The sequence below is a fragment of the Pygocentrus nattereri genome, chromosome 2 (genome assembly GCF_015220715.1).
Source record: "Pygocentrus nattereri isolate fPygNat1 chromosome 2, fPygNat1.pri, whole genome shotgun sequence".
In the NCBI taxonomy this organism is placed as follows: Eukaryota; Metazoa; Chordata; class Actinopteri; order Characiformes; family Serrasalmidae; genus Pygocentrus; species Pygocentrus nattereri.
In genome coordinates, this window is record NC_051212.1 from 54837995 (window position 1) to 54859718 (window position 21724).

At 43.8% G+C, this 21724-nt stretch overlaps 1 protein-coding gene across 1 annotated transcript; it reads left to right on the forward strand.

Moving 5' to 3' along the window:
• Positions 1-5998: 5998 nt before the first annotated feature.
• shha (sonic hedgehog signaling molecule a) lies at positions 5999-19729 on the forward strand. The gene is made up of 3 exons (XM_017683492.2): positions 5999-6773; positions 13648-13909; positions 17970-19729. Exons 1-3 carry the CDS (start codon positions 6483-6485, stop codon positions 18656-18658), a joined length of 1242 nt encoding a protein of 413 aa, XP_017538981.1. The 5' UTR covers positions 5999-6482; the 3' UTR covers positions 18659-19729.
• Positions 19730-21724: the final 1995 nt, after the last annotated feature.

The window sequence follows — 21724 nt, forward strand, 5'->3', positions numbered from 1 at the left end:
TAGACACTGAATAATTCATAGTAGACACTGAGTAATTCATAGTAGGTACTGAATAATTCATAGTAGACAATGAATAATTCATAGTAGACACTGAATAATTCATAGTAGACAATGAATAATTCATAGTAGACACGGAGTAATTCATAGTAGGTACTGAATAATTCATAGGAGGTACTGAATAATTCATAGTAGCCACTGAGCAATTCATAGTAGGTACTGAATAATTCATAGTAGATACTGAATAATTCATAGTAGACACTGAGTAAATCATAGTAGGTACTGAATAATTCATAGTAGGTACTGAATAATTCATAGTAGACACTGAGTAATTCATAGGAGGTACTGAATAATTCATAGTAGCCACTGAGTAATTCATAGTAGGTACTGAATAATTCATAGTAGATACTGAATAATTCATAGTAGACACTGAGTAATTCATAGTAGGTACTGAATAATTCATAGTAGTCACTGAGTAATTCATAGCAGGTACTGAATAATTCATAGTAGATACTGAATAATTCATAGTAGGTACTGAATAATTCATAGTAGATACTGAATAATTCATAGTAGACACTGAGTAATTCATAGTAGGTACTGAATAATTCATAGTAGTCACTGAGTAATTCATAGCAGGTACTGAATAATTCATAGTAGATACTGAATAATTCATAGTAGGTACTGAATAATTCATAGTAGATACTGAATAATTCATAGTAGACACTGAGTAATTCATAGTAGGTACTGAATAATTCATAGTAGTCACTGAGTAATTCATAGCAGGTACTGAATAATTCATAGTAGATACTGAATAATTCATAGTAGATACTGAATAATTCATAGTAGGTACTGAATAATTCATAGTAGTCACTGAGTAATTCATAGTAGATGCTGAATAATTCATAGTAGACACTGAATAATTCATAGGAGGTACTGAATAATTCATAGTAGCCACTGAGTAATCCATAGTAGGTACTGAATAATTCATAGTAGATACTGAATAATTCATAGTAGACACTGAGTAATTCATAGTAGGTACTGAATAATTCATAGTAGATACTGAATAATTCATAGTAGGTACTGAATAATTCATAGTAGTTACTGAATAATTCATAGTAGCCACTGAGTAATCCATAGTAGGTACTGAATAATTCATAGTAGATACTGAATAATTCATAGTAGACACTGAGTAATTCATAGTAGGTACTGAATAATTCATAGTAGATACTGAATAATTCATAGTAGGTACTGAATAATTCATAGTAGATACTGAATAATTCATAGTAGGTACTGAATAATTCATAGTAGTCACTGAGTAATTCATAGTAGATACTGAATAATTCATAGTAGATACTGAATAATTCATAGTAGGTACTGAATAATTCATAGTATGGGTCTGAAAGGACGTGTAGCTGATCAAGAAGAACCTCATTGAGAAAAGGAGGTGGACACATCAAACAGAGAAGCTGAATGATGGACTGACCGCCCCAGAGTCCAGACCTCAACACCACGGAATGGGTTTGATCACTTCAGAAAATCATCAACCAGCTTTTAAGACTGAGCATCGGAGGCGTGTCTGCAGGTTCTCTGAGGAGCTGAATAATTAGGGTAAATTACCATCTTATTAAATGTACATGTTAACTAAAAATCTGAGGTTTCACTTCAAAACAGAGGGTCAGTTTTCATTTAGACCTAATTGGTGATTTACTGTTGAGCGACATGAATAAAAAAACACAAAACTAGTGTTTGGAAACAAACAAATAAACAAGTCTGATGGGGCGACACGTGACTAATCAGACCTTCATTACCGAAGTCATTAATAAACACTAATATAGGCTCAATGCTCCAATATGCTGCAATACACTATGATGTGTAATAAACAAATAATAGTGCTTAAAATGCTTGCTTAATAAAGTAGTAATAAGCAGCCAGTTCATTGGCAGTGATTGGGTTTATAAGTGAGCTACCCCCTTTTGGCTCAATAATGACCCCCTAACATGTTGATTTAGTGTGTACAAATAAAAGTGCTCTGGAAAATGCTTAATACACAGTAGTTATTGTGTAATAAAGTAGTAATGAGCACAAAGTTGCTGTTTTAATAAGCGCACCATAAGGGCATTATAACATCCTGCTTTGCTGAATTGTTACCATGAAGAAAAGCATATTAGGCATAAAATGCACATTTTCGTCTGGACGTTTGAGCAGCTGCGGTCAGTAAACGTGGCCACTGTGCGTGTCTGGACGCTTCACCACACTTCTTAACTTTAAGCTTTTACTTTATTGAGCTCTCCCTGCGCTTACACTCTCCTTCAGTGCCTGTTACTCTGAGTTTAGTGAGGATTTTGGGCGACACGCTCGGACCTGATTCCTCCCCGTTACTCTTTTATTACCTGTATTTGTAGTCTGCACCGCGAGGCCTGCTTATTAACCTCGGCTAGTGCAGCGAGTGAGTGGAGCCCAGAGCACGGTGACTAAGAGAGTAATTAGAGTTTACAGTGTGGCAGTTCACTTATTAAACATCACTGCTCACTCATTAAAGAGACAAAAGCCAGAGTTTAACACATACTCCTGTCAGCCAATAGCAGCGCAGCGTTTTCATCATCAGGGCTGGGCAGGGTTGGCCCATGAGGATGTTTGATTTGGCCCGCCAGGAAGGCCCCCCCAACCACACAGCCCACACACCCCACGCACCCCCCCTCCCCCCACTCAGAGAGCTAATATACATATCAAACAATATAACACTGTTTTCATTTTTTTGGCCTCCAGCCCACCGAAACAAAGTTTGTGCATCCCTGATGAGGACAGAAATATTTTATAACATTGTATAATCCACTGGCGCTTCTCAAAGTACAAGGCCTAGTAATAATAATACCACTAATATTAGCATAACTAGTACTATATACACAATTACTACTACTACACCTACAATTAATAAAAATAATAACAATGAAAAGCAATCATAACAAAACACTACCACTGCTACCACTATAACTACTAATATTACTATTAATGCTATTTTTATTGTTACTACTACCAATAATGATGATAATAATAATACTACCACTATTATTAACATAACTATTAACATTAATATTATAATATTATTACTGTTGCTGTTGCTACTATTATTACAACTGTTCTTGGTACTATTAATAATACTTCTAATAGTAAAAATAATAACAAATATTTGCTATAAATACTAATATTACTACCAACACTACTAGCACTACTACTACTATTATTCTACTACTACTACTAATAATAATAATAATGACTTTACTTAAATAAAAAATAACACTTTTACCACTATTATTAGTACTACTAATAATATCAACATAACACAACCACTACTATAACTGTAACTACTGTTAGTACTATTAGTACTATTACTACTAATAATAACACAATTATAGGTACTAATAACACTACTATTAATGCTAGAGCTGTTCTAATAATAGCCAACAAGTTTTATTCATAGAGCACCTTCACATACAAAGAAACTCAATGTGGTTTACAATATTACATGATATCATATAATTACTAATATCATAATATTACTAATAATGCTACTATAATACTATTAGTACTTTTAATACTATTAATTACAAAAACACTACCACCACTATTACTAATACTACTATTTATACAACTATTACTACTAATAATACTGCCACTACAACTACTACAACAACTACTACTACAACAACTACTACTACAACTACAACAAAAATACCACTACTACTACTACAACTACAAAAATACTATTACTACTACTATAACTACTACTACTACAACAAATACTACTTCTACTGATACTACAACTACAACAAAAATACTACTGCTACTACTACTACTACTACAACAATAAATAGCACTACTACTGCAACTACGACAATCCCAATCCAATGAAAAACATAAATAAAAGAATACGATGATTTGCAAATCCTGAATCCACTACAAAGATGAGATATTTAATGTTCAAACAGATAAACTTTATTGTTTTTTGCAAATATTCACTCATTTTGAATTTGCTGCCTGCAACACGTTCCAAAGAAGTTGGGACGGGAGCAACAAAAGACTGGGAAAGTTGAGGAATGCTCAAAAAACACCTGTTTGGAACATTCCACAGGTGAACAGGTTCATTGGAAACAGGTGAGTGTCATGATTGGGTATAAAGGGAGCATCACTGAAAGGCTCAGTCGTTCACAAGCAAGGACGGGTGAGGTTCACCACTTAGTGAACAACTGCGTGAGCAAATAGTCCAACAGTTTAAGAACAACGTTTCTCAACATGCAACTGCAGGAATTTAGGGATTTCATCATCTACAGTCCATAATATCATCAGAAGATTCAGAGAATCTGGAGAAATCTCTGCAGGTAAGCGGCAAGGCAGAAAACCAGCACTGAATGCCCGTGACCTTCGACCCCTCAGGCGGCGCTGCATTAGAATACCTACCCCATTCTGTAACGGATATTCCCACATGGGATCAGGAACACTTCGGAAAACCACTGTCAGTGAACTCAGTTCGTCGCTCCGTCTACAAGTGCAGGTTAAAGCTCTGCCATGCAAAGCGAAGCCACATATCAACACCACCCAGAAACACCGCCGGCTTCTCTGGGCCGAGCTCATCTGAGATGGACTGATGCAAAGTGGAAAAGTGCCCTGTGGTCTGACGCGTCCACATTTCAAACTGTTTCTGGACATCATGGACGTCGTGTCCTCCGGGCTAAAGAGGAAAAGGACTGTCCGGATTGTTATAATATATATATCATATATAACACATCTGCTGCCATCCAAGCAGCGTCTTTTTCAGGGACGTCCTGCTTATTTCAGCAAGACGATGCCGAGCCACATTCTGCACGTGTTCCAACAGCGTGGCTTCGTAGTAAAAGGGTGCGGGTACTAGACTGGCCTGCCTGCAGTCCAGACTGTCTCCCATTGAAAATGTGTGGCGCATTATGAAGCTCAAAATATGACAGCGGAGACCCCGGACTGCTGAGCAGCTGAAGCTGGACATCAAGCAGGAATGGGAAAGAATTCCACCTACAAAGCTTCAACAATCAGTGTCCTCAGTTCCCAAACGCTTATTGAGTGTTAAAGGAAAGGTGATGTAACACAGTGGGAAACACGCCCCTGTCCCAACTTCTCTGGAACGTGTTGCAGGCATCAAATTCAAAATGAGCGATTATTTGCAAAAAACAATAAAGTTTATCTGTTTGAACATTAAATATCTCGTCTTTGTAGTGGATTCAATTGAATATAGGTTGAAAAGGATTTGCAGATCATCGTTTTCTGTTTTTATTTATGTTTTACACAACGTCCCAACTTCACTGGAATTGGGGTTGTACTACTACAACTACAACAAAAAACACAACTACTACTACTAATAATAATAATAATACAATAACACATACTAGCACTGCTTCTGCACTCTTTGTAGTGATACCATAATAGAACCACTCTTGTTCCACTAATAATCTTTCAGTGGCCGGTTCTTTAGAGAACCACTTCTTTAAATGAGATGTGCAAGGGTGAAGAGAACCAGGTTCTAGCCAAAGTCTTCAAACAGGTATAAAACATTTACATCACATGAAGGTTCTTTGTACTTTACTCACAAATCTCTTGTGCAAACACGGTTCTCTAATGTTCTTTGGGGAACCAAGTGTGTGTCTGATGGCACCCCTACAGCAGCAGTAGTAGAACTTAGTGAAATATATGACTGTTATACGGTTATGCCATTATAATAACATGGTGATAATGTTAGTAATGACGCTTCCCGCTTCTGAAAGCTGCGCAGCGTCTTCAGCTGAACTGACTGGCTTTTTTAATGGTGTAAATCGCATTGAATCGGATAGTCTCGCGCTGGAGCATCAGCAGCAGGGGGCGGAACCTCTCCCTACGGCACCTCCTCCTCTCCCTCCTTCAGCCCTCCCTCCCTCCAGGTTGAGGAAACATATCAGCCTCTCCGCTGGCGCGCTCACATCAGAAGAAGGGACAGGCGCGGAGGAGCCAATCAGAGTCCCTGCCTGCGACCCACTGCAGCTACCGTACATAAAGGAGCCGAGGCGCGAGAGAGAGAGAGCGAGAGAGCGAGAGAGAGAGAGAGCGTGAGAGCGAGAGAGAGAGAGAGAGAGAGAGAGAGAGACTCTTCGCGTGCCTCCCAGACCCCCAGCACCCCCTTGCGCTCCAAAACCCAAAGCCCACCCTTTCCAAAGACCCCCATTTTATCCATCCATCCATCCACCCCCCACCTCCACCCCAAAGTCCTTCTAATGCACTCTTCCAGCAGCTTTTCCCACCTGCCGCGGTAAAGGCGGAGGGGGCACGCGCACTGGTGCCTGACAAGAGAGGAGGAGCACGAGGAGAGCAGAAGAGGAGGAGGACGCACGGCCAGGACGCACGGCCCCATTACGCACGGTCATTACGCACGGTTATTACGCACGGTTTTTACGCACGGCTCCGCGACGGTTAGGACGCGTCCGACCATGATGCTGCTGGCCAGATCCGCTCTCCTGGCCGCCCTGACCCTCTCCCTGGCGCTGGCCTGCGGGCCGGGCAGGGGCTACGGGCGCAGGAAGCATCCCAAGAAGCTCACGCCGCTCGCCTACAAGCAGTTCATCCCGAACGTGGCCGAGAAGACGCTGGGCGCCAGCGGCAGGTACGAGGGCAAGATCACGCGGAATTCCGAGAGGTTCAAGGAGCTCATCCCCAACTACAACCCCGACATCATCTTTAAGGACGAGGAGAACACGGGCGCGGACCGCCTCATGACTCAGGTGAGCGACCGAATGTGTTGTTTTCCTCACACGGAGCGGTTTAAAGGCTATTTCGCGCTATTTTGCGCAGAATCGTGGTAGTGGCGAAGCCGCGCAGTGCTCCAGTTCGGGCGTTAGGGCGCTGCTGGAGTGTAAGACAAATAAATAAATATATAAATAAATTAAAAATGCGCGAGCTCCTTTGGGAGCATTAAGCACGTGCCTTCACTAGGCGCCGTTGCATTACCCGGGCGCCTGAAGCTCGTGCACCGGAGTCTCCTCTAAAATATGAATGCGCAAAACGTGCGTTCCGTGCATTAGCTCGCCGGATGCACGCGCGGGCGGACGGACGGACGGACGGATGGACGGCTGGACGGACACGCTCGTGCGAACGTGCGACGTCCAGCCTCTGCTCGCCTTGCGTTCCGCAAAGACGGACCGTGCTCGAGCCGCACGGGTCAGCTAAATATAGAGCAAGGAAAACAGAGAGCGAGCAGAAAAACAGTGCAAGCGCGTGCACGCCGCAGCCTCCTCGCGCTAATCGGGGCATGAAGAGACAGAAAGCGTTGACGTTTCTAGAAAGAAAGCGGCAGCCTCGGCGCGTGCGGTGCACGCCTGACACGCCGATTCTTTCGCTTATCTGGAGGATGCACGAGCTGTCAGGGCGAGCTGCTCGTGCGCCAGGCTGGCAGGCAGGCAGGGGGGCGGGGGGGGCTTGCAAAGGTGGTCAAGCTCGTGCCCAAGCGAAGAAAGTGAACTCGCGGGTGGGAAGTTCTGCTGCAGTGGTGCAGCAAAGCAAAGGCAGCGCGCGAGACAGCTGCATTGGCAGCGGAGCGCGTGCTCAGGTGTCGCTTTAGAGATATCAGCCTGCAAAATCGCGCGAGACCCCGCAGGGATAAATGCGAAATGAGGGGAATTAGCGTGCGCAGCGCAGCGCGCGCGGCATGGCACGGACGCCCGCGTGCTGCTGCTGCTGCTGATTCCCGTAGTGCACGCGCGGTTTCTCGGTCCCGCGGCGCCTTGAACGCACCTGATTCACTCATTAAGCTCATTAACGGACACTTAACGAGGGCGAAGCCACGCGCTAGCGCGGAAAACGGCGCGGCGCGTGCTAATGCAGCAGTGACGCAGTCAGGAGGTGAGGAGTGCATATCTTAGATATGGGCAGTGAAACCTTAGTGGTCAGATTTGTGTCCAGCGTGCAGAAAAATGACCATTAGCAGAAACCAGTGGGATTAAAACATATTGGGTTTGCGTTCTAAAGGGAACGGTTCCCAACACGGACCACAGGTTTCCTGTAGAAACACCTTTAGATCATATTAGAACCAGCCGCTGGTCACCTAGTAAAGCTTTAGGACCCTCTACACTGTTGCATCAACCCATTTAAAAAGCCTGTATATATATATATGCGCACATTTGGTTCTTCGGCTGTTCTGTAGTAAAGGCAGTGGTTCTATTTAGAACCATGAGTTTGCATGCTTGAATGGTTCTTCAGATTGATGGAGAATGTGTTGTATATGATTCTATACGGCAATAATAAAGGGTTCTGCTATTGTTGGTGCATATAGAACCACATACAACATGTTCTCTCTCAATCTGAAGAACCATTTCACCATGCAGAGAACCATTTGAGCATGCAAACTGTTCTATAAACCCCTGAAGAATCGTGTTCTTTCCAGTCTCCAAAACCGTGACTTTAAAGGAGGAGGAAAAAACCTACTTTACTTTTAATGGAAGTCAATGGAACCAGACGTCTCTCCAAGTCATTTTGGGTCGTTTCCTTTGGTCCATTCATCGTGAAGTTTACTCACAGTGTGAAGGACAACAGGGATTTTCAAAATATGCCAAAAACCGAAAAACAGAAAAAAATGGAGATAGGAGGTTTTCTTCCGACGGCGGTGATGCGTAGGGGCACCTTGGTTTTGTCACATTTCGTTTTTTTTATGTAATTCGGAGATGCCAGTTGCCCTTAACACTCATAGCGAACAGACCAATAGAAATGCTCCAAAATGACTTTGATAAAAAAGAAGCTCATATGAACTTCATTAAAGCTTATGAAGGTTTTGTCTTCTTCTGTAAATTCCGGAGAGGTTCCGGCCCGCCAGCCACGTAACGCAGAGCCGGATATTTATCGTTATTGTGATGAATTCCATCACAGTGTGAGTGTCTCGTCACAGTGAGGGCCTCGTTCTCCAGTCGCCTCCTAAGTCTGTTCTTAAGCGTGTTCTAGATGAAGGTCCTGGGAAAAAGTCTGCGTCAGATTCATGTCGTGTTCCCGAGGCGCAGAAGCGTTCCCACCTTTGTGCTCTCGAGAGTGTTTAGTGAGTCAGAACGATGTCAAATGAGCAGCCGCACCTTGCATTAGGAGCGTTAGCCCTGTTTCCCTGGATTTAGGGAATGCTTTCCTCGGAGAAACGGCGCATGGGGATGCTTGTGCACAGAGGTACACGTACGGTCTTTCTTTGTAGTGAGGCTGTTCTGTGCTGATCTGAAGCTCGTTCTGATTGCCAGTCTAGACAGTTGAGCCTGACGTGTGGAATAAAAGTGAGCGCAGCGCTGGTGTCCGATCGTCTGGCTGGGCGGCAATGAAAGGGAAACCTGTGGCTGTTGCTGGGCGGCTGTAAAGGCTGTTTCTCTGTGAACGTAGCGGCGCAGGTGTGTTATAAAGCCTCTTTCTTTGGGTCTTGATCTCTTTTTGGTGCTTTAAAAGCGGGGGATGAAACTCCTGTCTGGTGTGGTTTTCTCACATGTATATATATCAAACTCCACTTAGGGTTATTATGGTTATTGCGAAGGGGGGGGGGGGGGGGGGGGGGTTGCGGGGGGTGGTACAGTAGCTCCAGGCTCCAGAGACGCTCTTGAAACATCAAACACGGCTGCTTTAAGGGCTGAGGGGGAAGTTTACAAGGCCTCGGGACGGCGAGAGCGGAGCTTTTTCAGATCAGTCGTTATGGCAGTTGTGCGTAATGAAGAGTGGACACAGCGCGGGGGTCAAACGGCGCTGTGAATGAAATGAACTGAACACATAAAGCAGTAGACGCAGTACTAGAGCAGCTGGACTGATCTGATAAGGTTCACACAGAGTTAAAGTGCAGGACAATGCAGGACAGTCAACGCTGGCCAGTCCTCATTGAACAACACAGAAAGTATAGCGTGTTGACAAAGACAGCGGTCATGGAGGTGTAATGACCATGCAGTTGGTGCTTTACAGGCCCAATAAAGTGGGCTTATCACACATTTCATTCCCACAAGAAGCTTTTGACATGAACAACAACACCACACGATGTGAGTCAGGAGCCTGACGCGGGTCTTCTGTGGTGCGAAGCGGGACGGAAGTGCGAGAGCGCAGCCTGCGGGGCTTCGTTTGCTCTCGCAGCTTTCCCAACAAACGTCCCGTCCAAACAGAGCCAGCACAACTCCTTAAAAGAGGAGGACAGCCCACCGTTCAGGGTTCCGCAACACATACAGTAGCCATAAATTTGTGGGTTAGGTTTCCACATAGGAGTCTCATATTTCTGTCACCCCCATGAGAGAAAAGCAGGTCATATATTGTCAAAACTTGTTTTAACGTAATAAACCGAGTCGAACTTTAACAGCAAGTTTCCGTGTTTTGCATTCTGTTAACTTATTATTTGAAGTTCAGCCGGGTCAAGATTTTAAGGCGACCGAGTTACTCCCTTTTTTACATTAAAGCACTGAGTCGTTTTCTACAGTGTAGGAAGAAAATCTCTGATTTTTTTTTTACCGAACTCGAAAATATCAGCTCATCTTTATGTTGAGATTTCATGATGAATGGACCGGTAGAAATGCTCCAAAACGACCCCGGAAAAAGGTCTCGCCCCATTGACGTCCATTCAGACGTCTTTCTTTTGCCTTCTTCTGTTAAGTTCCATTCTGGAGATACAAATCCTTGAATGTTGAAGCTTCTGTGCTCTGCAAAATGGAAAAAAACAGTCACTTCTTGGCAAAATCTACTTCTAATTCTAAGATTGCTGGATGAATATTAGAATTATTACGTTAGAAACATTCTTCGAGAGTTCCTCAGTACAGGGAATGGTTCTATGCAGAACCATGAGTTGTATACAGAACCGTTTGCATGCTTAAATGGTTCTTCAGATTGATGGAGAATGGGTGTTTGGTTCTGTACAGCATCAAAAAGGGTTCTGCTCCTGCTACGTCAAGCTTGTAACCCTAAATAGAAGCATTTACAACACGTTCTCCATCAGTCTGAGGAACGATTTCACCATGTAGAGAACCCTTTAATGGTTCTATATAGAACTGATTGTTCTATATTACTAAAGAACCATCATTTTAAAGAGTGTAGGTTCAGGTTTTGTGCCGTGTGGTCGCATATTGTCGTGTCTGTGCTGTAAATGGGAGTAACTGAGCGTTGAGTAGCTGGTGAGCAACTTTTTTTACGGACGGCCAAGTTGCTGTTAAAGATTCACGGACAGGTTCCGTTTTACGGACCGTGGTGTTGTGTATGTACGCTGTCCCTCTTACTGCGCTCCTTTCTCTCTATGCTATGTCCAGGAATCTCTCCTGACATGCTTGTGTGGACATTTTATTGCCAACTTGATCCAAAGGCGGCCAAATAGAAATAGGTGGTCCGTCTAACCCAGTAGTGGTCCTGGACTTCGCCCCACACCGTGTTTTTCGCCCCACACCGTGTTTCTCCTTGCTCTTCAACCCCTAGAGTGGTCTGTAAGCGAGCTGAGTAGTTGGCTCAGGTGTAAACACCATAATATGCTCCTTCAGGATCGGCATTTAAGCCCACGACGTATTCACGACAGCGCTCTTTGACGACTTGCTAGACTGTTTTCCCTTGAAATATCAATCATTAGTCGCTAACACCGAAGGGAAGCTGGACGTCTGGCCACCCCACGTCCGAACCCCTGGCTCAGAGCGGCGGATTAAGAGCGGGACAGGCCGAGGGAAGGCCGGCTTGTCGTCCCCCGCTGTGCATCATGCTCACTGAGCACAATCCGGCTTGATTTGAGGCACACGACCCAATGAATTAATAAAGAGTTTAAGGCTTCACGGCTCTTGAATGCGCCGGGGGAGAGCCTACGGCGTCTCTTCCCCCCCTCCCCTTTGCTCGCTCGCAGCATTTTCTGGTGCTACAAGTGCCTCCAGAGCAGCCCAGTCCTTGGGGATGACCCCCAACTGGACCTTTCTCTTTTGCTGGCCTCCATTTCCGACGGAAATCTCTTGTGACCCCCTCGTCGAGTAGTTCTAAAGGATAGTATATGCTGTGTTTACCTAAAGATCTAAAATATCCAGCAATGTTTTGCAGATGCTTCTGCCTGTGCTTTCTGACCAAGCCAAGCTAATCACACATGGAAACCTTTCAGCAGGGTGGTTAGAACCCTAGATTCTGATCTGTCTCACCTGATGAGTCCAGAAGTCACGAGGTCCAGGTTCGGAATGGTTTACAGCACAACTGAGCACCATGGCAGTGAAAGCAAGTCCAGCTAGGATCATTTTATTTGCTAATTTAAAGCACAGTCATGTCCATTGCTGGTCCATCCAACCCCAAAAAGGCCTGGTTATCAGTGAGTTCGGCCTCCTGTTACCTGGCTCAGTGTGTTCATAGCTTAATAGAAGCAAACTGGGCCAACAGCCCTCATCGGGGGTTGATGGACTCTTGTCTTCTGTCGACAAATGTTCATTTTCATAATAGCAGCTTGACCCTGTAGTGGGAACGGCTCTGTTTGGGCATGTATAAGTGGTCAAATGCTATAATGTCTTTATCGTTTTCCTTGAGTTTTGGCACATTTACCATCCCCAGATCAATTATCCGTACAGCAAGAGGTGAATGGGTCCTTTGCGTTCCTGCAGTCGACATATACGTCCAGCATTGGGACGGATTGTCCCAGAGAAGACCAGCAAAGGTTTGCAAAGTGGTTAGTGGCCGTATCCACGGCTAATCTGGATCTCCTTGCGCTCGGACATGAATTAATCATGCTGAATAGGAACAGTCTTGGGGCGCGCTTTCATTTTTCAGTGGCTCCGGCTGGGGCCGTTATGAAACCCGGCTTTTGAGCGCAAGGCTGGGTCGCAGTTCCGCCTGTTCGCCGGTTGGATCTATATGTTTTAGAGCAGTGGAGCGAATGCAATAACTTATCAATATTTCATCACAGGCTTTAGAGAGTCTTCCCAGAGAGAGAGGGAGAGAGAGAGAGACAGAGAGAGAGAGAGAGAGAGAGAGATGCCCCTCTTCAGGACAATATAATAACCAACAAAACCCAACAGGAGCACAGAGAGCTGAGACAGGCCCGTGCACCGGTCAGCGCTCATCTGGGCGAATAGATTTCTCTGAGTTCGATTGTTACACATATTGTATGTTATTTCTTATTTCATAAGCCGGACTGCTTACGCTCTACACAGTCATATGGATATCATTTTTTAACCTCTCTAAACCCTACGTGGGTTGTGTGCAAAAGTGAACACGGCACGTTTTTTCGTTGAGTTAAAATAAGTTAGCACAGCCGAGTGACTGTAACCCTTTCAACGGCCAGAAGTTTTATTACATACTTACATAACCTATGAATATCTCCATTAGTTTGCATTGAAGGCCTTGTAGTTACAGAATAATTGGCCCTAGTATGTAATAAGCCTGGGATTTTAAGGGGTTAAAGCACACTTGCTGTTTGTTTGCTGAATTTCACATATTAGTGAATTTAATACAACGCAAAGCATGTTTTACGACACCAACAAAACACAGCGTTGGACTGAGCCGCTCATGACTGTGTTCGTTTCAGAGTCGTTAATAATGAACGGAGTAATTAAGAGGACAGTAATTAATTCAGTGTTCTCCTCAGAGCGTGTGGAGTTGCTGTTCGTGTTGTTTCTGTCATCGTTGTCTATAAAAACGTCTCTCCGTCTCTCTCAGAGGTGCAAAGACAAGCTGAACTCACTGGCCATCTCGGTAATGAACCAGTGGCCGGGGGTCAAGCTGAGGGTCACCGAAGGCTGGGACGAAGACGGACACCACTTTGAGGAGTCCCTGCACTACGAGGGCCGGGCCGTGGACATCACCACCTCCGACCGGGACAAGAGTAAATACGGGATGCTCTCCAGGCTGGCGGTGGAGGCCGGCTTCGACTGGGTTTACTACGAGTCCAAAGCCCATATCCACTGCTCCGTCAAAGCAGGTGAGGACACTGGACTCTAACTGACTGGCCAAAGGCTCTGAGAGACGTACAAGAGGAATGAACGAATCAGAACGAGTGAAAATTAATTTATTAAAAAAATGAACCTCTTAATCTGTACGGGTCTGCATGTGGATCCACATTTCAGTTCCACACTGGCAGAACAACAGAACTCACTTCAGAACAGGTTGCGGAATAATTCATAGTAGTCATTGAATAATTCATAGCAGTTATTGAATAATTCATAGTAGTTAGTCAATATTTCTAGCATATATTCTATAATTTATAGTGAAAACTGAATCATTCCTGTAGTTATTAAATAATCTATTTCATAGAACAATTCATAGAAAATACTGAACAATTCATAGAAAATACTGAATAATTCATAGTAAATACTGAATAATTCATAGCAGTTACTATTTAATTCATTAATTGTACTTACCGATAATTCATAATAGATACTGAAGAATTTGTAGTAGTTACTAAATAATTTGAGTTACTCAATATACTGTAGTATATATTGAATAATTCATTGTAGTTACTGAATAATCTTTAATTTAATATTATTAAATTACAAATGAAAGATATTTCATATTTTAAAGACGATACTGTTTATCATAGTAGTTACTCAGTATTTTATAGTAGACGCTGAATACTTCATAATAGTTACTGAATAATTTATAGTAGTAACTGAATAATTCATAGTAGGTGTTGAATATGAATTATTCAGTAAATAGTCAGTATTTTATAGTACATAGGGAATATTTTATGGTAGATGCCGACCACTTCATAATAGTTCCTCAGCGTTTTGAGGTATATACTCAATAATTCATTTAAATTCATGAGAAAAATCGTAGTTGAAAGTGGATAATTGATAGTAGTTACTAAATAATTCATCTTAACATGAATAGTTGTGGTTTAAGGTGTTGGGAATGACGGACGTCTTCATTTTAGCTGAATCTTGTTACATTTAAAGCTTATTATACAGTAGCTACAGTAGTCCACCGTTACAGCAGTGTGTAATAGAACTCTTGAAAGGCTTAACCATCAACAGATCTCATCTCCAGACGTAAAATCCAGTCATACAATGGAAAGATGTCTAAGCTGTGAGCGTGGACAGTCTAAGCTTATCTTATATCGCCCCACTCTGTCTGGGTGAAGAAAATGCTGTTATCAGCTCCTGTGGAAGGATCTTTATAAAGGAGCCCCCCGGACCCCCCCTGCTAGAGATGTTGCTTAGCCCAGGCGGGGTCGGAGTCAGAGCTGAGACAAATTATGTACCATAGTGTTTCTTCATGAACAGATTTCCCACCAAATTTAAAGCCAGTGTGGACAAACGTTGCTGAGATTCGTCAACTACAAACTTAGGAAGCAGCTATTAATCTCCACACTGTCGCAGGTTCAGCTGCCTGTTTGGGCAACAACTCAATGTCAATATCAATTCTGTATCATGTTTAAACTGTAAGGTGGTCTGGATAAGAACATCTGCCAAACGCATGAATGTCAATGTACTGTGAAACTAATGTGTAAGTTCTGAAGTTACGAGGCAAAACTGAATTATAATGCATTGACATATAGGCCACGTATGGACCTCCTGTGGTTCATGAGGTTAAAGCCATTAAAATAATGGTGGAATATCAAATCCACCCATTTTTCCGCTTCCCCCAGACATCATCCATCAGCCAACACATGTTTGGAGTCCAATATTTGCTTCCTTAGTTTAGAACTGGAGATACGAGGCCAACACTGCGAACAAAGACTAGAACTCAATAGTCACCCAAATCGTTTCTGTTAAACGTGCCACCAAAACGTCTCTCAACTCACCTAACCCACATCCGGCTCTGGATTAAGCTTGTGCAGACCTGCCAGTGTTGTTTAGTCCACAGCATAAACCAAGAAAAAACGAGCAGAACTTCAGTAAACAGCCCCCCTGAGGAGGTTTGTGAAAACCCTGCCGTCTAAAAGTGTCCCAGATCACACTGACGCATCTGCACCACTTTAATAAAGACCTGGACTGGAGCAGAAAGACAGTTTGAGGATGTGTTTTCTCAGAAATGGTTCAGGCGATTTGGGTGACTATTGAGTCCTATTATCTGTCAGCACCGCCGCTCAGGTTCTAACCCAGAAAAGCAAAGTTTGGACGGATGTTCTGGCTCATTCATTCATTCAACTGCTTTCACTCACAGGCCTCGCGTGCTTTCTGTGGACTGCATTAGCATAACACCCCCCACCCCCCACCCCCCATCCCCCCATTTTCTTATGTTTAAAAAAAAAAAAAAACAACAAATCTTCAGATTGTAATTCAAAACACACGTTTCAGGACATACATTGAGGGGCCATGTCACTCGGGGTCACGCGCCTCTATCAAAAGGATTTGGGCCCGAGCAAGGCTGAACTCGTTCGCCCAAATCTGTTTCCCCAGTTGTGGCCACCTTTCTCGCACGGCCCGGGAACTCATGAGAGGATTAGACTTTAAAAAATAAATCCGGAGCGGGAGGAGCCCATTCTTTGGGGCCTGTGTTTACCGAACGTGTGATCCGAGAGAGCGGGAATGCGAAGGGTTCTCCCAGGATTGACAACGGAGAAGAGCAATGACGGTAAAAGAGAGAGAGAGAGAGAGAGAGAGAGAGAGAGAGAGAGAGAGAGAAATAAGAAGGCATTGATGTTAGGCCTCCTGTTTGTAACCCCGAGGCTAATTTACATTCAAATCTCCGTCATGAGAGAGCTGCAAAAGTGTCTGGCCTGAGTAAATACCACTCCGGGGCCTTTTCTTTTTAAGCGGGCAGCCAATGTGTGCGTGTGAATTGTCACCCAGACGTTTCTGCACCTGAGCAAATATGAAAGAGGAGCTGGGAAAGGCATGAGTGTCCTTTTCCAAGAGTGGTCCGTACACAAGCCGCATTAGAATGACAATGTCCGGCCTTTATTGGTTTTTAATTAGACCGGTCCAAGCTCTTCCCTTCCCTCGTCTCCAACAAAAACTTCCCCCTTCTTCTTCTTTGCTTCAAGGGCCTTAGATTTACAGCCGAATTCACACAGCGGCCACTATTTCTTTTGTTTTGGGTTTTTTTTCCTCCTTTCCACCAAGGCAACGGCGGTGGGCCAACATGGCCCGCTCGCTAACGCTTCTTTTGGCTACGTCCAAATTGACTCTCTTCAGTGTTTCTCAACGTTTGAAAGCAGTTCAATCAAATATACCCCCCCATCTCCCCCCCCTCCAATTTACCTCAAATGCAATCAGTCAACTGAGTCACATTAGTTGCGTCTTGGGTTTTAGTGCCAGTGCTACGAAGCTAATGTAGCTAACAGGTAATGGAAGATTACGTCCCTCATTGCATTAAACTGAGTTGTTAAGTTCCATCAGACTTGCTTATGTGGCTCCTTACACTGTAGGACGCTGTATGATGCTGTATGATGCTGTAGGACATTGTAGGACACTGTATGAATGCTGTAGGAGACTGTAGGACACTGTAGGACATTGCAGGACACTGTAGGACACTGTATGATGCTGTAGGACACTGTAGGACACTGTATGGTGCTGTAGGACACTGTAGGATGCTGTATGATGCTGTAGGACATTGTAGGACACTGTATGATGCTGTAGGAGACTGTAGGACACTGTAGGACATTGTAGGACACTGTAGGACACTGTATGATGCTGTAGGACACTGTAGGACACTATGATGCTGTAGGACACTGTAGGACACTGTAGGACATTGTAGGACACTGTAGGACACTGTATGATGCTGTAGGACACTGTATGATGCTGTAGGACACTGTAGGATGCTGTATGATGCTGTAGGACACTGTAGGACACTGTAGGACATTGTAGGACACTGTAGGACATTGTAGGACACTGTAGGATGCTGTATGATGCTGTAGGACACTGTAGGACACTGTATGATGCTGTAGGACACTGTATGATGCTGTAGGACACTGTAGGACATTGTAGGACGTCGCCCCTTTGGTCAGCGCCGCCAGCACGTTCTGAACAGTAGCCTTGCTCTGCAGCCAGCTTGTTCCATTAAACAGGCATTAACAACATGCTTCTCTGTCCCGACAGAGAACTCGGTGGCCGCCAAGTCCGGAGGCTGTTTCCCAGGAACCTCGCAGGTCCAGCTGAAGGACGGACGGAAGAAGGCCGTGATGGACCTGAAGCCCGGAGACACGGTGCTAGCCGCAGACGAAGCCGGGAAGCTGGTCTACAGCGACTTTGTCATGTTCACGGACCGAGACCCGTCCACCAGAAGAGTGTTTTACGTGATAGAAACCAAAGCCCAGAAGATCACGCTGACCGCAGCCCACCTGATCTTCGTCCTTGACAACTCGACTGACGGCATCCAGGCCATGAGGGCCACGTTCGCCAGCGAGGTCAAACCCGGACAGAAGGTGCTGGTCCTCAGTGGCGACGGAGGTCGGCTGAGCCCTGTGGTCGTAGAAAGGATATACATGGAGGAGCACCAAGGCTCATACGCACCGGTCACTTCTCACGGCACCATCCTGGTGGACCGCGTTCTGGCGTCTTGCTACGCAGTCATCCAGGACCACAGACTAGCCCACTGGGCCTTCGCCCCGGTCAGGTTAGCTTACGGCTTGTCCTCGTTTTTACTCCCACAGAGCTCCCAGCTGTCAAACTCGACCGCACAGCCGGATGGAATCCACTGGTACTCCAGGCTGCTCTACCGAATGGGAACTTGGCTCCTGGACAAGCGCTCGCTTCATCCGCTGGGCATGCCTGCACAGTCCAGCTGAAAAAGACTTGTGTGGACATTTCAAACTAATGTAGGATATAAGACAATATTAGTATATAAAAACAGAGAGAGAGAGAGAGAGAGAGAGAGAGAGAGAGGCCCCAGGCAGAGGTGGGATATTTATTTCACTGACTTTTACATTTGTCATTTAAAAAAAAGAGTTAAAAAAAGAAAGAAAGAGTAAGAAAGAAAGAAACGGAGCCTTAAAAGTTATCTTTGAATAATTTATTCTCGTGTGAACTGAAGGCTGGCCACACTCAAATGGAGTCTAATTCAGTGGGACCAGCCAGATGTGCAGAATCTATTTTTGTATATTTGAAGTAAACTGGAGAGAAAAGTTAAAAAAAGCAAATAAATAAAATAAAAAAACCATAAAAAAACAAACAAAATACAAAAATAACTGCAAAAACGGAAAAAAATCCTGTAAAATGGTAGAAAAGGAGAAACTTCTGGACAGGCTGTAATGTTCTGTGCATATGTGCAACTGACTGTTATATTTTGGGGGACGAGCAAAACTTTGTGGGGGCCATAAATTATATTTTTATACACAGAATTGTAAATGAGTAGATTTTGACCGATCGTTTCCTGAAATCACGTTTCTTCGTTTTTGTTTGTTTGTTTTTTTTAAATAGTGTAAATTTGAGGAGAATTCTATTTTAATTTAAATCAGCGACCCTGTGCTGTTCTGCTCAGTAAGGTTTTCCGCTCACTTCTCTCTTCATCCTTTTCCTCTGGCTTTTTTTTTTTTAAACCTTTTCTATTTCTATTTTTTCTTGGGAGAAAATAGAAAATGCACATTTTTGACAATTCAGTAGTCTAACATCGTAGCTACGGAGCAGCTTTTCTGTTTAATAAATTAATAAGTAACTCATGGAAATTTGCAAAATGTATTTTTTGTTTTTTTCTTTGTTTTGTTTTGTTTTTTCATATTTTGTAATAGGTAAATAGTTTTTTAGAGGAATTAAAATGTAGCAGATGCACAGTTGTTCCAGGCTGGTAGCCCATCATAGCGAGGCCTCAATGTGTCAGCAAATGCATAGAAATTATTATTTATATGTTTATTATAAAATGTGACAAACTATGGAAACGTGCCTGTGGCTTTTTTTTTCCCCTGTTGTCAGAATTCTCTGTTGTGGGCGGAAAAAAGGAACGATTAGTCGAATATTTCGTTTCAAAAATCGCAAATTCGTTCCGGGAATTAATGATATGCTCTTAAATGTGGTACTTTCCTTAGTTTCTAAGGAATCCAGATGAGGGCAAAATGTTCTAAGAATGTCCTTAAAACAGAGCAAAAGCAATTTTTTACCATTAAAAAGCAATTTCGCACTATTTGGGTTCAGAAATGCAAATTTGTTTGATTCATTAGATGCCAGTAATTATTCTTAACCCTGATACTTTCCGTAGTTTCTAAGGGATTAAATGAGGGGAAAACGTTCCTGATGTTCTATGAATGACCGTTAAAGCAGAGCGAAAAGGGAATTTGGCGATTAAAAAGCAAATTCGCACTATTTGACTTAAAAAAATCGCAAATTAGTCGAATAAATTCATTCGTTGCAAATAATTAAATAAGTAAATTTGGTGCTTTCTTTGGTTTCTAAGAGGTGAAATGAGGGGAAAACGTTCCTGGTGTTGTAAGAAAGAAACCATCAAAAAAAAGGTGTATTTTGTGATTTAAAACAATTGTTTTGGAAAGGAAGAGCTGCTTTTAAACGTGGCGCAATTTGTGATGTGGAAGGGAGCAAAACGGGGCGAAGAAGCAGCTTTACGACCACCGAACAGGGGCGCCGCTGAAGGCAAGCCAAAAAAACTAAACCGCTAAAACGAAAACCTAAAAATGAAAAACGAAAAATGAAAAACGAAAAATGAAAAACGAAAAATGAAGAATGAAGAATGAAGAATGAATGTAAAAACAAGGCGAAAGCCGCATTGAACGCTCTGAATGGCTCATTCCTCAGGGGGGCTTCAGCTTTGGTGGGCGCGTGTGAGAAGTGTTGGTGCGATGCTACATTTTGGAGCCCGGTCTTGTGCAAATAGAGCCGCAAAGGCGCTCAGACAGATCAAACACGGCCGCTGTTTGCGCTTTGACGCAAGGACCCGGCGTAGTAAACGGTCTAATACACAGGCTTGATCGATACTGCGCGGCCACACGCGGGGAGAGACTGACCTCTTATTCGAAACGTCCGTTCCACCTTAAATGGTGCGGCTGTTGCGCTCTGGCGCCTCATCATTTAAGGTGGAACGGACAATTCCGGAGAATAAGAACCCAGCTCCTTTTCTGGGATCTACCGAGGGCGACCTGAGAGGTGCGGCCAGTCCAGAAACACTGGTTGCTGCCCATTTGTGGTGGTAAATTGACGGACAGAGCGAGAAATGGTCGTCTTGGGGCCCCAGCCGCACTGAAGCCACAGTTCAGAGCTCCTGCTTTGGCTTAGAGCTTTTTGTTCTAGAAGGTAATCCAGCTCTGCTGCAAGATCTGGAACTTATTCAGCAAAGCGCCAAGTTGCGCAACCTGCAGCAATGAGATTATCATTAGAGCTGACCAGTGAGGCCCCAGCAGCGGCTCACTCTCCTCAGCTTTGGCTGTGGGAGACAGGAGAACCCGTTTCTGAGCTGCTTGATGTCCAAAAGCATCAGGGAAGTGAGGCTGAGGTTTGTTGTCCACTACTGCCCTCTAGTGGAATACCCACCACACTACAGCCCACTGATTTCACAACATTCTCCATAACCCAGAGTGTGAGGTGTAATCAGAGAGATTCAGACATCTTTACAGTGGTGGTGATGGGAACCAGGCGTCGCCATGACTACAACACAGATATAGACACTTTATTTACCATCCAGAACCACCAGAGAACCTACACGAGTCTTCTGAGCTTATATGGAATGTCGATGATGGAAAACAGTGGAAAATCTGGAATAACGAGTTTTCTTTGGGGACTATTTTGCCGCACAGCGCCCTGCATGTCTCCCTCCACCATGAATGGAGTTGAAGTTCTCTAAACTCTCATAAAACAGCGTCTCAGTCATCAGGCAGTGAATTCAGAACCAGTTCATGTAGGAACTTTCTGTA